We start from the raw sequence: 14,913 nt of genomic DNA, 5'->3' as shown, positions 1-14,913 counted from the left end.
TTTTACTCTAAATCTCCACTTACACTTTCAGATGTGAAAGTGAATCTAAACAGGCAACACATGACACTTTCAGATGTGAATGATGTTGAAGTTAAGGGGGTACGCCACGTCGTATCTCGCCTAGGGCACCAAGTAAGCCAGAACCACCACTGTTAATTTGTGGCGCAATCTCTGATTGAAAAGCACATGTACTACGTTGCAACATTTTGCACAACCATGACAAACAATAATTGAAAATTTGTACCCGTTCACACAGTGAACCTTGACTTGAAAGTGGACTCTGATCTCTTTTTGTGAACCGAGAGTGCTCTGCTGCATTAAATTGCAGCTTTTATGGTTTAATAACTGCACAAGGCCACATCACAATTTCAGTTACATTTCAATTATTGTGCAGCCCTACTCAAAAGTGAGGAGGTAATGCTGGGTAATTATGATAGCTAAAGCTACCTTCAGCACTTCAAATGGGGATCAGATAATTCCTTAAAAGATTTCTCACTAGACTAAATATGACGTCTGTGGAAAATTGGAATGAGATGCAATCTGATTGTGAGGCCTCACTTTGTGGCTAAACTACTGCACTATGTGCCAGACAATAGAGTGATGGTGTGAAAAGCAAGCCATAGAGCCTTACTTTCATCATGAAAGATCTCCTGGGCAGACACAGACAAGATTTGGCAGCAGGGGTCTGGCTGTAAACATGAGGCACGAACAGAGGGGAAATAGGCCAGACGTGCCTGTAATCTGGGCAGCCATTGCTCCATCCACACCCAACAAACATAGATCCACACCCGCTGCACCAGCATGCCCCATAACATTACACGTGAAGGCCCTGGGTTCAATCATCCATACACACACACACCCACTGGTATGCCACGTGGAACTGTCTGCTTTGTTCCAAACTTGGCCATCTGCCTCATGCACGGGTTGTTTAAAGGCTGAAGAGCAAAGTGTTTTTTTATTAATACAGCAGATGTAAAGCATGAATCTTAATCTGCAATTAAGACATCAGAGATTGATCATTAATTTCTGCCTGCCATGACTAAGCAAACTAACTAAAAGCAATAGCATTGCTTTCATTTGCACAGGAACACCTACTCAGAGTTGCAGTATTATAATGAAAGAACAAGCCACAAAACTCAGTTAATGCAAAAAGGACAGCGGTGGAATGTGACTGTTTGGATGAAAACTTAATAATATACTGGCTTTCAGTAAGGGCTCCAGCTGCAATCATTTGCATTTATCCTGACATACATTGGACATTTGAGGCAGTGATTAACAGAATACAAAGTTGACGAGACCCTCAAAATCTGGGTAATTTCTGAGAGTAAAGATGCACATTGGCTTCATCTCCTTTCAAGCCAATTACTAGGCAAAAAAATAAAAATAAAATACTCCATATACAGCTTTGCAAAAGGAATATCCTGGATTATAGAGGGGCTAGCGTGGAAAAAGGATGAAGAACTCGTTGGAAAATTGTACTATAACATCAATGGCAGTTACATATGACTTCCACAGCAGAACTGAGTAAAAAAACATTTACAATAGCCTATATGTTATTAATATCCATCACTATTATGGTGGGCTGACACACCCTGCAATGACAGCAGTACTGATAAATAAATATTTAACAGGTTTAAAAAGAGGTCAAGAGTCCTACATGCCGCAGTTGTTTTTCATCCAATGATGTTGTTGTTTGAAGGGGTGCAAGCTATTGTATCAGAGCTTGCTTGAATGCATCCTCCAATAAGATCCTGCCCCTCCTATGAAAGTCTTGCAAGGTGCTAAAGCAAAACCATACTTTATGCTTGGAAGACACTTATTTCACTCTTCTTTGAATCAGTTCTATAATGGCAGTTGCATGGAGTGAAAACAGAATTGAAGTACATTGCAAAAAGTTAGGCCTGCTATTTGAGAAAAATTGCAAAGATTCTCACCCAAACCCATTTTTGATCCCATTCGACCACATGCTGCTCTACTCATATGCAACAATCGTTAATGGCTGGTACTTGGGCACAGGCTAAAAATAAACCTGGAGCAAACATGGCTCTTGGGCATGGCTTTTTCCATAGTCAGGTGCTCAATATTGATTGACTGATATGGGTTATCAACCAATGAGGATAATCTGTGGATTAAATCACATATCAAAGTGTGCTCATGTTTATTTTTGTTCTTTATGCACACTTTAACAGTCACAGAAGCTTGATTTTAGGACACAAAAGAACATACACAATGAACTAGCAGTGTAAACATGCATTGATCTGAAAATGACATTTTGATGACATCCTTTATTCCTAAATGCATCTGTGACTCTAGTGCTCAAGTCTGGTGCATGTCTGTGCTGTCTAATATAAGAAGGTTCAGTAAAAACTATCTTTGTTTGTTTTTTGCACATTTAGTAAATAATCATGAATAAATCTAAAATAATCTGTTCGAATTGTGACCATATTTCAGATTAGAGGTCAACCAATATATCGGTTTTGCAGATTAATCGGCACAGTTAACGATTTCTGGAACTATCGGTTATTGGCAAAAATCCACACCGATAATTTCCCCCCCTGTTGTGTCCGGCATATCATCATAAAGTAAATAATTTCTTGACTAGATGCTGCAATAATAGAGAACAGCAGTATGTTTGCAGACCAGGCTGAGGGGAAGCTAACATTAAAGCTAACCTCAAGCGGTTGGAACAATGTGACAAAATAAAAGCAAGTCCTACCCAAATGTTTAAACAAAATATATTTCCAAATGTTTGCATTAGTTTATATCCAGTCACGTTTATGCTTTAGTCAGCTATAGTGCATCCGGAAAGTATTCACAGCGCTTCACTTTTTCCACATTTTGTTATGTTATAGCCATATTCCAAAATTGATTAAATTAAAAATTCTACAAACAATACCCCATAATGACAACGTGAAAGAAATTAGTTTGAAATCTTGTTTGAAATCTTTGCAAATGTATTAAAATAAAAAAAACGCACATATAAAATTCACATAAGTATTCACAGCCTTTGCCATGACATTAAAAATTGAGCTCAGGTGTGTCAGGATATGATTTGGAAAGGCACACACCTGTCTATATAAGGTCCCACAGTTAACAGTGCATATCAGAGCACAAACCAAACCATGAAGTCCAAGGAATTATCTGTAGACCTCCGAGACAGGATTGTATCGAGGCACAGATCTGGGGAAGGGTACAGAAAAATGTCTGCAGCATTGAAGGTCCCACTGAGCACAGTGGCCTCCATCATCTGTAAATGGCCTTAGTCAGGGAGGTGACCAAGAACCAGATGGTCACTCTGACAGAGCTCCAGCATTTCTCTGTGGAGAGAGGAGAATCTTCCAGAAGAACAACCATCTCTGCAGCACTCCACCAATCAGGCCTGTATGGTAGAGTGGCCAGACGGGAGCCACTCCTCAGTAAAAGGCACATGACAGCCCGCCTGGAGTTTGCCAAAAGGCACCTGAAGGTCTCTCAGACCATGAGAAACAAAATTCTCTGGTCTGATGAAACAATGATTGAACTCTTTGGCCTGAATGGCAAAAGTCATGTCTGGAGGAAACCAGGCACCGCTCATCACCTGGCCAATACCATCCCTAGAGTGAAGTATGGTGGTGGCAGAATCATGCTGTGGGGATATTTTTCAGCAGCAGGAACTGGGAGAGTAGTCAAGATTGAGGGAATGATGAATGATGAATCTCTGGAGAGATCTTAAAATGGCTGTGCACAAATGCTCCCCATCCAACCTGATGGAGCTTGAGAGGTCATGCAAAGAAGAATGGGAGAAACTGCCCCAAAATAGGTGTGCCAAGCTTGTAGCATCATACACAAAAAGACTTGAGGCTGTAATTGGTGCCAAAGGTGCTTCAAAATGTATTGAGCAAAGGTTGTGAATATTTATGTACATGTGTTTTTTTTTATTTGTAATAAATTTGCAAAGATTTCAAACAAACTTCTTTCATGTTGTCATTATGGGGTATTGTTTGTAGAATTTGTATGAAAATAATTAATTTAATCCATTTTGGAATAAGGCTGTAACATAACAAAATGTGGAAAAAGTGAAGCGCTGTGAATAATTTCCGGATGCAAAAAAGTATATTTAAAGGTAGTGAGAGATTTCAGAAAAATATATTCATGCAGTCAAGAGAAATGTATAAACAAATCAGAAACTAATCTGATTTTAATTCGTTTTTTTATCCTCGCAGTAATACGCATGTCATTTTGATAAGATAATCATCAAGTGATCGGTGTGTGTGTGTGTGTGTCGAGTTTCTCACAGAGAATTTAAACAAGCATAACAGTGCAAAACACAAACAAAAAAACAACACTGAATCTTATAGAAGCGTTAAAAAAAGCATAAGACATTGCAATTCATTTATTTGTTTGCCCTAGTTTCACAATAAAGACCCCATTACCAGAAGTGAATTAATCATTGTCATATTGGTTTTAGGGTAATAATGAGCATTTACCTCATGCTTTTCATGAGAAGAGAAACCCTAAGGCATGTAAAAAGTGTAAAATGTAAAATACAGCATGTAAAATTATGTGTACGTACTGTTCATTGTTAGTTGATGTAAATTTCAACATTTACAAAATACATTTTTAAAAATTAAGTTATATCTCTTAAAGGGTAACTAAACCCCTGCTCAGAGTCTGACTCCACCCACTAGCAATATTTGAAAAATGCTCGAAAAGTGGGCAGACCCCAGCGGGGATAGAGGGGACGAACCGAGGGCTGGGCTGAGCGGGGGCGGGGACTGGAGTGACGCAAGTAGCTTTGCCACTTTGCCTTTCTCCCCCAACTTCACCTGAAGTGGAGGAGGATGAATTGTCTGTGGACACAGGGCCGGAGCCATATCAATTTCGAGCGGTTTTAACTCCCTGTTGAGCATCCGAGTGCGCATTCACCTTCACTCGCGTGCAGGAAAAACAAACGAAACGCTGTTCAGTGATGTTTATCCTTTTAGCAGGATTTTTATTTAGCAAGCTTCACTTGAACATAACATCAGTTAGCTGTTCTCTCAACTTAGAAGAATGTGACGTAAAGCGTAACGTCATCATGTACAAAACCATATACCTCCAAATAAAACTATACAGGTAGTCAATACCGTAATACAATGTATAAGGGTGCAATACGTTTAACACTCCCGCATCGCGAACGCGCGTTTGTCGACCCCAGAGGATTCACTTTAGCCTAACCATAAATTGTGATTCAAATATATATGATCACTCACCTCAAGACGCCGCTGAGGTGGTGGAGTCCATGCAGGAGGAGCAGCGTTTGGCACTGCGTCGCTTTTCAGCGCGAGCTGTTTGGAGAAGCCCATTTCCACCTCCATTGCGATGGAGAAGCAATCCCACGTAAAATGCAGTTTGCAAACTCCTACAGCTCTAGGTGGGAACTCGCGGTCTTCCAGAACAAGGACGTGCAACCCCTGGTGCCTAATTTCCAAGTCTGCTGGAAAGCTATACAGTCCAGCAGTGCTGTTGCAACCAGAAACACTACACCTATATACCATCCTGACCACTGTACTAAATACAGATAATCTACGCTAACTTGAAGCTATCCTAACTGACGCAATACTATGCTACTAACTAACTATGCTTCTAACAATACTACACTAACAAATATGCTAATTAACTACCTAGGCTACACGAAATAATCTAAATAACTATATAAATGCTATGATAAATAGATGCTAAAATACTCTATCCTGATCGTTTTCAATACTCGCAATTCCAGCTCCTGACTCGCTACAGTGGTTTTGACGAAACAAGATGGTTTTTATACTGCCATGGGCGTGGTAGCTCGCACCAAGGGCGTGGTGAGCTGGAACCTGCTTACGCCAGCTGTCACCGCTTACGCCACGAGTACCGCAAACAGCCAATAGGAAAATTCAACTGCAGTAGCCACCGCTCAACCTGAAGAGGGCAGCACTCAGACGCTTTTACACCATATATTGTAGAATTAAAACACTTTATACACAAATGTAAAAAAAATTACTTGAATCAATGACCAGTACTAATAAAGCCCAATTCTTACAGATCATTAACTAAAAAAAGTTGGTTTAGGGTTTAGTTACCCTTTAACATTAGTTTATGCATTTACCTTATTGTAAAGTGTTACTTACCAATGAAATTTACACATTTGACCTGTAATATTTTAATTATTTTCAGATGGCAAAGGCTTTAAATGTTGCCAGGAAAAGCACAGTGTAATATATCTGTGACAAAATAATTAGCATGGGGTCAACAACATCTGCAGGTAAAAATACCATCAACATGTGGAGTCATCTCAAGTACAACCATCCAGCAGTTCAGTTTGGATGTATATATTTTATTTACTGTAATATTTATTCATTTATTCAAAAAAAAGTACAAAACATTTTCATGGTTCAGTCAGTACTGTTTAATTTTTTTTATAAATTTCAGCATTGTTTTACTTTAAATTTAGTTTTTTCATTCAGTATCAATTTCAATTTTAATCTATTGGCCGATGAATCGGTTATTAGCTTGTCTTCCCAACTTAGCTATCGGTCGACCTCTATTTCAGATTACACGATGCATTGTAATCATTAGGTAATTAATTGGAATTGAAGTCAGTGAAAATATTTACACCCCTACAATGAACAGTAAAATAAAACATAGCTAACATAAATAACATTATTCTTTTATCAAAAAATATTCTGGTGGCCCTGTGTGTAGCAAGTGCTCCATATACTGTAACTGCTGACATGGAGTCTGTGGCATTAGGAAACCCCTGCTTCCTGCTCATCCACAACATTTCAATAGTGCCACCTCTGCAGATGGAAAAAATGCTTTTGATCCTCACTGTCAAAAAATACCACATCAGTGTGTTCAGTTCGCTGCCCTCCCACCCAAAACTTCAACTCTCAGCCCAAATAAATCTCACAGATGTGCTACTCCTGCAAACATTTACATAATACCAAAAAGAAAGTAGCCCTACATAAAAAAAAAAAAAAAACATGCTTATCAGTGGTAAATAAGGGTTGCATTAGTACTGCTTTTGGACTATGAACTCCGATCTCTGAACTCTAATGTTTTTTTTTAACATGGCACCATAGTAATACCATGTGTTTTGGACCACATCTACCAAGGCAATCCCCATGTTTGTTTTTTGTGGGGATGTATCTATATGCGAATACCGATATTTTGCCACTTTATTTTATCATCAGATCACTGTTTTGCTCAGGAATTTTGCAGCCTATTCAGGTCTAGTAATCATGCAAGACCATATTACGATTTTAATCTCGACTCAAAACTCAATAGTGCAGCCTTATTGTACACCATACTAATGTCTAAGAAGTCAAAGCGGTTTGGATGGTTTCCCACATAATATATAGGTTAGTGCCGCTTTCACAACTGTCACCACTGTAAACACTGTTATGCCAGTTTGATTAAAAATTACATGTTCTTAAGAGTGTTATCATTATATCTGGATTGTGCATTTGAATTCACAAAGTCTTTACATATCAGCGTATTTATGCTTATAACCCACAGTCATAAGTTTTCAATTTGGTCATTGGTCGATCATTATCGGCGGCCGTCACAGAGTATTCCTAGTTATATACATGTGTATATGTATGTATGTATGTATGTATATATATATATATATATATATATATACACACACACACACACACACACACACACACACACACACAAAGTATGATGGCATTACCATCTGATCCTATCACTGTACATTGGTCACCAATACAATACTTTTTTGAGCTGCAACTATCTTCTGGCTGACTGGCCAAATGTCTTTGATTACGCCACGCTGAGTCGGTTAGTGAATAAAGAGGCTTACACCTCTGCCCAGTCTCATTCATCAAAACAAATCTAGTCCACTCACCGATACCGAAGGCTTTCGCGAACAGCCATCGTAGATTCGCCGCTATCTTCGCTCGGGCAGAATCGTACATCTCCAGCGGCACGATCTCCAGCGCCTCGCCCGGCGCCTCCATCTTTCTGCGGGCGCTGTCAGCACTCAGCTCCGCGTCCATCCTGCGACCTCCGTCTTCCAACACACGAGCAAAAACACACCATTACTTATCAAACAGTTTGTTGAAAAAGCTCTATTATGAGGCAACGCATCGTTTCATTAGCTGCATGTCAAGAATTAGTGTATCAGGAGGTTTGGATGAGACATCAGCCGTTACTCATTTCTATTAGCGTCCAAGCTACCTTGACAGAGACCATCAAATCAGAAGTAGATTACAATTTGCCCAAATTTGTGGTAAATACATTAGCTAACATAAACGACATTTGTTACAAAAAGCCACTGAGCAAAACAAACCTGACCGCCTGCCTGACATTAAAAAAAAATAAAATAAGCTAGTGATTAGATTAGATGCAAAGTAACTAGCTAGCCATCGCCCATGTAGATAATGAAGAGCATAAATGTTGTAATAAATAACCAAACACTTACACTGAGGTGTATTTAGTGTTGAGCGTACACTGGTTTGCATGTTTTGGCTGAAACAGTTACCAGCGGCTAACAGCTAAATGTGCATGAAATCAGCGCTAGCAAACCGCAGCTAAACAACAGCCCCTTTCTCACCAATTATTGAAAATAGCAACATTTACTGCCACATACCTTCCAGATAATGAACTAACAACAATCCACTTGGGCAAATCTGTAGGTAAGAAGAGAGAGGAATGGGTAAAAGGCTCCGGTAGAAATCATGAGGCCACGTAGCAGATACGAGTGTGTGGCGGTGGATGAATGACAAACCCAAACATGTCCCAAACATGACCAACTGTTAATACATATACATATATGTATGTGTGTATATATATATATATATATATATATATATATATATATATATATATATATATATATATATATATATATCAGATTTGTTTTTTTATTTTATTTATTTAGCTCATTACCTAATTCTGGCAAATAATATAATATTATATATATATATATTCCAACCACGTTATTAGGAACACCTGTACACCTAGTTATTAATGTGTTTATCTAATCAGCCAATTATGTGGCAGCAGTGCATAAAATCATGCAGATAAGGGTCAGGAGCTTTAGTTAATGTTCTACATCAACCATCAGAATGGGGAAAATAATGTGATCTCAGATTTAGACTGTGGCATGATTGTTGGTGCCAGACGGGCTGGTTTGAGTATTTCTGTAACTGCTTATCTCCTGGGATTTTCACGCACAACAGTCTCTGGAATTTACTCCGAATGGTGCCAAAAACAAAATATCCAGTGAGCAGCAGTTCTGAGGATGTAAACACCTAGTTGATGTGAGAAGTCAACGGAGAATGGCCAGGGCTGCGTTTCCCAAAAGCACTGTAAGCCTAACTAGATTGCAGAAACCATTGGCGCCAGGGGCCTGTGTAGCTCAGCGATTAAAGACACTGACAACCACACCTGGAGTTGCGAGTTCAAATCCAGGACATGCTGAGTGACTACAGCCAGGTCTCCTAAGCAACCAAAGTGGCCATGTTGCTAGGGAGGGTAGATTCACATGGGGTAACCTCCTCATGGTCGCTATAATGTGGTTCTCTCTCTCAGTGTGTTGTGCGTGGATGTCGTGGAGAATAGTGTGAAGCCTCCACACACACTATGTCTCCGTGGTAACGCACTCAACAAGCCACGTGATAAGATGTGTGGATTGACGGTCTCAGATGCGGAGGCAAATGAGATTCGTCCTCCACCACATGGATTGAGGCGAGTCACTACACCACCACGAGGACCTAGAGATTGGGAATTGGGCATTCTAAATTGAAAAAAAAAAGATTGGCACCAATTGTCTCTACGATCAAGTTAAGCTTGCGATGATTTTGGGAAATGCAGCCCAGACTGGTTCAAGCTGACAGAAAGGCTACGGTTACTCAGGTAACAACTGAGGCGGATGGGCTACAACAGCAGAAGACCCATGTTACACTTCTGTCAGCCAAGAACAGAAAGCTAAGGCTACAGTGGGCCTAGCATTTGTGTATCTCAGCAGAAATTCCATCAACGTGCACTTAATGCATACAATTTCAGAATTGTCTTTACTGGTAAATGCACCACATCTGTTATTCACACATGCAACTTTTTTCAGTTTTGCGACCATTCACACATCAGCACCAAAATTACATTAAACTCTGCAATGTCATCATTCATCCGCTCGGATGAAGAGAAGTGCTTTAACCCCAGTGGCTTTCGCTCACCATCTCTGTGATTATACCCGTGTCTCCTGCTGAACACATTTAGATGAGCTCTACAATATGGAAAAGCTTTCTGAGTTCTGCGAAATCTTTCAACAGTTTTTAATGGGATTTGTAAAATAATATTGGAAATGGCATTACCCTTCTCAATCTTACTAGTGTTTGGGAGCCTTGCTGTTAGGGGCTTCATTTAAGGGATGCATGAGGTCATGCATATAGAGCCATATATAGAGAATGAACCTGTGATAAATGTAACTATCACCGTTTTAGAGGGCACATTTTTATAAATCATACTAAATTATGTTTTTTGAAAATGTAAAAATGCAGAAAGTTTTCTGTGAGTGTTAGGTTTAGGAGTAGGGTTAGGGGATTGAATATAAAGTTACAGTATAAAAACCATTATATCTATGGAAAGTGTGTGTGTGTGTAGAATATAAAGTTTGTACAGTATAAAACCATTATGTCTATGGAAAGTCCCATAAACATGGAAACACAACATGTGTGTGTGTGTGTGTGTGTGTGTGCGCACAAACCACGTTTTAAAAGAAAGTATGTACAAAAAACTATATAAAGCTGCATACCATCCAGAAAGTCCTGAGGTGAAAGGTCACATCTAGTTCTCCCCATCTAAGTAAAAATGGACCCAATAAGACAATGGAAGGAACAATTTGTTTTGAATAGTTAAACTTAATTCTCTTAAACAATTATATACAAAAATATATTTAATTTTGTTTGCTTTGTTGGTCTTGACAAAGTCACATTTGGTTCTGGTACCAAAAACTATGCAGTATTCATAAAGTATTCTTTACCTGTCCCGGGTCAAAAATGACCCTAAACAATAAGAGGGTTATGAGATATAAAACAGCAAAAAAACTGTGTACTCGGTAAACTCAGCACAATTGCTAAGAACAACAAATGGCAGCTGTGATGTGCACAGGATGTGGGCAGCAGTTGCGCAAGCCCCTGCCTCTTTCGTTCACAAATCTAAAGGTGCTCTTTTAGTCGTACAGAAAATGGGGAGAAATTATAATAATTAAATTAACATACCTAAAATAAAATTACAATATATTAATAATCTCACAATAACAGTAATTATGTGTTATTATTAGATTTTTTTGTAAATTGTGGGTGTATTAAAGAAAATTAAGTGGAGGTGCCTTTAAGAGCGCACGCTACAGCAGATCGGAGGCAGATTCTATTCACAAGTTATCCTCCCTATGCCCTATACTCACTCCGAACTACAGTGCCCTTGAAGTGGGCACTCTGAAGGAAACATGGCATTACAGTTTGAATATACCCTTTGCTAACAGTCTTGTGGAAGGGCCATTCGAGAATTTGTTATTATTTTTAACATTAGTTTTGAATGAGCTTTCGAGTGGTACCCCCTCCTGCTGCAGTGCCCTTCAAGGGAGCAAAAAATACAGTTTTGAATTTGACCTGGAGCATCGAAGTGCCATTACCTCAGATGAGTAACAGGTCAGATAAAAAGGCCACTCCATGTATTGTGTTGTAAGTTCTTTAAAAGAATAACACTTGATTGCTACCGCATTTCCAACATCGCACACTTTCTGACAGATTTATTAATTAGAGAGCGGTCATGTCATTTTCAGTGAAAAATTCCATGATTTGACTGTTTTAAAGGTGCATTCAGTAATTTGGGCTAATTTTAAAAGTTTTACTCATTAACAAATGAAATGTGTTTTTGTGAAGTGTGATCTGAGTGGTGTGCACTCACATGAGATGAAGACTGTACTCATAATAGTTTTCTAAAATAGTGTTTTTATTGTACATGGTGCGGGTCACCCCTTCAACGTGTTTCGCCATGTTGAAATGACGTGGTCCACTGTGTTTCACTAAACGTCAAAGAAGAAAATCCTTGTGCTCATTGCTAAGCAGATACGCTTGGCTATGCTTAGCGCAGTGTTGTTTGGTGTTGCGAAGAGCAAACAGAATACAATGGAACATACTTATGATCGTGCTTTAGAAGCAGAGACAACAGAAGATTCAGTAGCTGTACTGCCGAAGAAGCGAAAAAGGTCAGAAGCAAGAAGACAAGTAAGTAAACATTGGAACAGCATACACAAGGTGGAAATATTTGATGACGGAGAAAAACATGAGTAGTGATGCCGATGTTGCTTCTTTTTTTTTTTTGGACAGGTAAAACATTATCAATTGTTTAGACCACTCTCTAAAATAGTTAAGTGGAATTTACAGAAAACTCAACTTTAAAATTGCATGTGTAGTCAAAGTATGTTAGTAATGGACCGTTTTCAGTGGCGTTTACAAACGCAAATGGAAAGCAACGTGTCATTTTATATTCTATGTTGTCACGGCTATAGTAAGGGGGACCCATCTACAACCACCTCTATAAAATGGTATATGTCTTCAATTGTTTAGTAGCGTGGCACAGTGATTGTGTGGATTTTGAGTAAACCATGATGTTGGTTGCTTGGAAACAAACGAGTTCTTCAAATACAGTGTTAATGGACATGCTAAATTGAATCATCAAAACAATTCTAATCTTTCCTTTTACCATATAATTCTTTATCTCTAGACAATTAAGGTTTATTTCATGCTAAGCAGTTCCCTAATAAAGGCAGGGGTGGACTGGGAAGAAAAATCGGCCTTGGATTTTACATAGAAAGTGGCCTAAACGATGGTGGGGGGGTTCTGCATATTGCTGCCTCTTTCGGCATATCGCGGCACCGTTTTGTGGCCCGTTCTGCATAACATGGTGGCTCATTTCAGCTTAGTCCCGGTTCTCCCAATGACAGTCCACATATGATTGGCCCCAAAGTGCAACAATACCACTGTATTATTGGTACTCGAATATCGTCACAACCGTTCAACAGATGACGCCATCGCCACCACCCTCCATTTGGCCCTCACCCACCTAGACAATAAGGACTCATACGTTCGAATGCTGTTCATAGATTTCAGCTCAGCATTCAACACAATCATTCCTCAGCACCTGATTGGAAAGCTGAACCTGCTGGGCCTGGACACCTCCCTCTGCAACTGGATCCTGGACTTCCTGACTGGGAGACCTCAGTCAGTCTGGATCGGTGAACAGCATCTCCACCACCCCCACACTGAGCTCTGGGGCCCCCCAGGGCTGTGTGCTCAGTCCACTGCTGTTCACTCTGATGACTCACGACTGTGCAGCAATGCACAGCTCGAATCACATCAACAAGTTCGCCGATGACACGACCGTGGTGGGTCTCATCAGCAAGAATGACAAGTCAGCATACAGAGAGGAGGTGCAGCGGCTAACGGACTGGTGTAGAGCCAACAACCTGTCTCTGAATGTGGACAAAACAAAAGAGATGGTTGTTGATTTCAGGAGAGCACAGAGTGACCACTCTCCGCTGAACATCTCCCTGGTTTGGGACTTGCACTGTTTCGGACCGCAAAGCCCTGCAGAGTTTAGTGAGGACAGCTGAGAAGATCATCGGGGTCTCTCTTCCCTCCATCAAAGACATTCAAAAAATCACTGCATCCACAAAGCAACCAGCATTGTGGACGACCCCAGACACAAACTCTTCACCCTCCTGCCGTCTGGCAAGAGGTACCAAAGCATTCGGGCCCTCACGGCCAGACTGTGTAACAGCTTCTTGCCTCAAGCCATCAGAGTCCTCAATACTCAGGGACTGGACTGACACACACACACACACACACACACACACACACACACACACACACACACACACCTGTACACCATCCAACTTTTGCACATGTCCAGAGTTGCATTTTAATTCATTGTCACTTTATACCTGGCTGCTACCTCAATAACTGTTATGTCCATAGAACACTATTTCATAGTATGTTATATTTACATTTAGCATTTTAGAAATCTTTTTGCACTACTCCGATTACAAATGTGTACTGGTCAGTGCTGCACTGTCTCTCACTGTGCCTATTGTCCTGTCCCATACTTTTTTGCACACGTTTGCACATGCAATTTATGTAGAAATTGTATTTAGTCTGTGTAGACTCATGTGGTTCTGTTCTCGTTTTGCTGTGTACTTTACTAACTGTATATGGTTGAATGACAATAAAAACCACTTGACACTTGACTTAAAGTACACGAAGAAGAGCAGTGCTAACACTAGAGAACCACTGAATGCCCATTTTTACTCCAAAAAACGTAAATACTTGTTGTTCTCCGTCTGATAGGTCGTTGTCTCGAGACCAGAAACAGAAAACAGGCAATGAGAGTCAGCATGGTGCCGCCCAGTGGTTACTCAGGAAACTGCATTAAAAAAAGGGCATTGATTTTTTTATTTATTCCTTCTGCCCGTCCTTGCTAAGGTAGTGCACACCACTGCATGGCGGTGTAAACAGACTTCTCATGGCAGAATAATCATATATACAGTACGTGAAGTGTAAAGTCATAATAAGAATACAGTATACTTCCTTGGAAAACCAAAAGTTACAATTCTAACTCCATAAATGAGCCTTACATTTTTGATCGTCCGTGCCAATGATTACATTACGTGAGTATGTGAGATTTACCCAGTAGGTGCAACTGATTTGCTGAAATGCAGACGTTGGTCAGTGAATGCATCCAGTCCATCTGTGCATGGTCTCCCTATGGAATGATATTCCGGAAGGATTTGGAAAAATGCAATGCAGAAAGAAAGGCTGTGTTGCTTTTCGTAGTTTGACTTCACAATGTTGTTACAAAGATTATTGCGATGTGGACAAATAAATG

General features: G+C 39.9%; 1 protein-coding gene across 3 annotated transcripts in view; it reads right to left on the bottom strand.

Annotated features, from left to right (window-relative positions):
• Nucleotides 1–8,739, bottom strand: part of LOC127636127 (calmodulin-regulated spectrin-associated protein 1-B-like) — a 54,400-nt gene extending 45,661 nt beyond the window's left edge. For 2 of the 3 annotated variants that reach the window (XM_052116539.1, XM_052116545.1), the window contains exons 1-2: nt 8,450–8,571; nt 7,874–8,038 (exon numbers count right to left, since the gene is read on the bottom strand). In XM_052116539.1, the coding sequence (XP_051972499.1) occupies nt 7,874–8,038; nt 8,450–8,489 (205 nt within the window). In that variant the 5' untranslated portion in view covers nt 8,490–8,571. Of the gene's footprint in view, nt 1–7,873; nt 8,039–8,449; nt 8,572–8,617 lie in introns of those variants that run through there. The other variant, XM_052116554.1, reaches the window with a different exon arrangement.
• Nucleotides 8,740–14,913: the final 6,174 nt, after the last annotated feature.

Source organism: Xyrauchen texanus, chromosome 4 (assembly GCF_025860055.1).
Source record: "Xyrauchen texanus isolate HMW12.3.18 chromosome 4, RBS_HiC_50CHRs, whole genome shotgun sequence".
NCBI lineage: Eukaryota > Metazoa > Chordata > Actinopteri > Cypriniformes > Catostomidae > Xyrauchen > Xyrauchen texanus.
The sequence above is the reverse complement of the archived record's forward strand: the minus strand, read 5'-3'. Positions and strand labels throughout refer to the sequence as shown.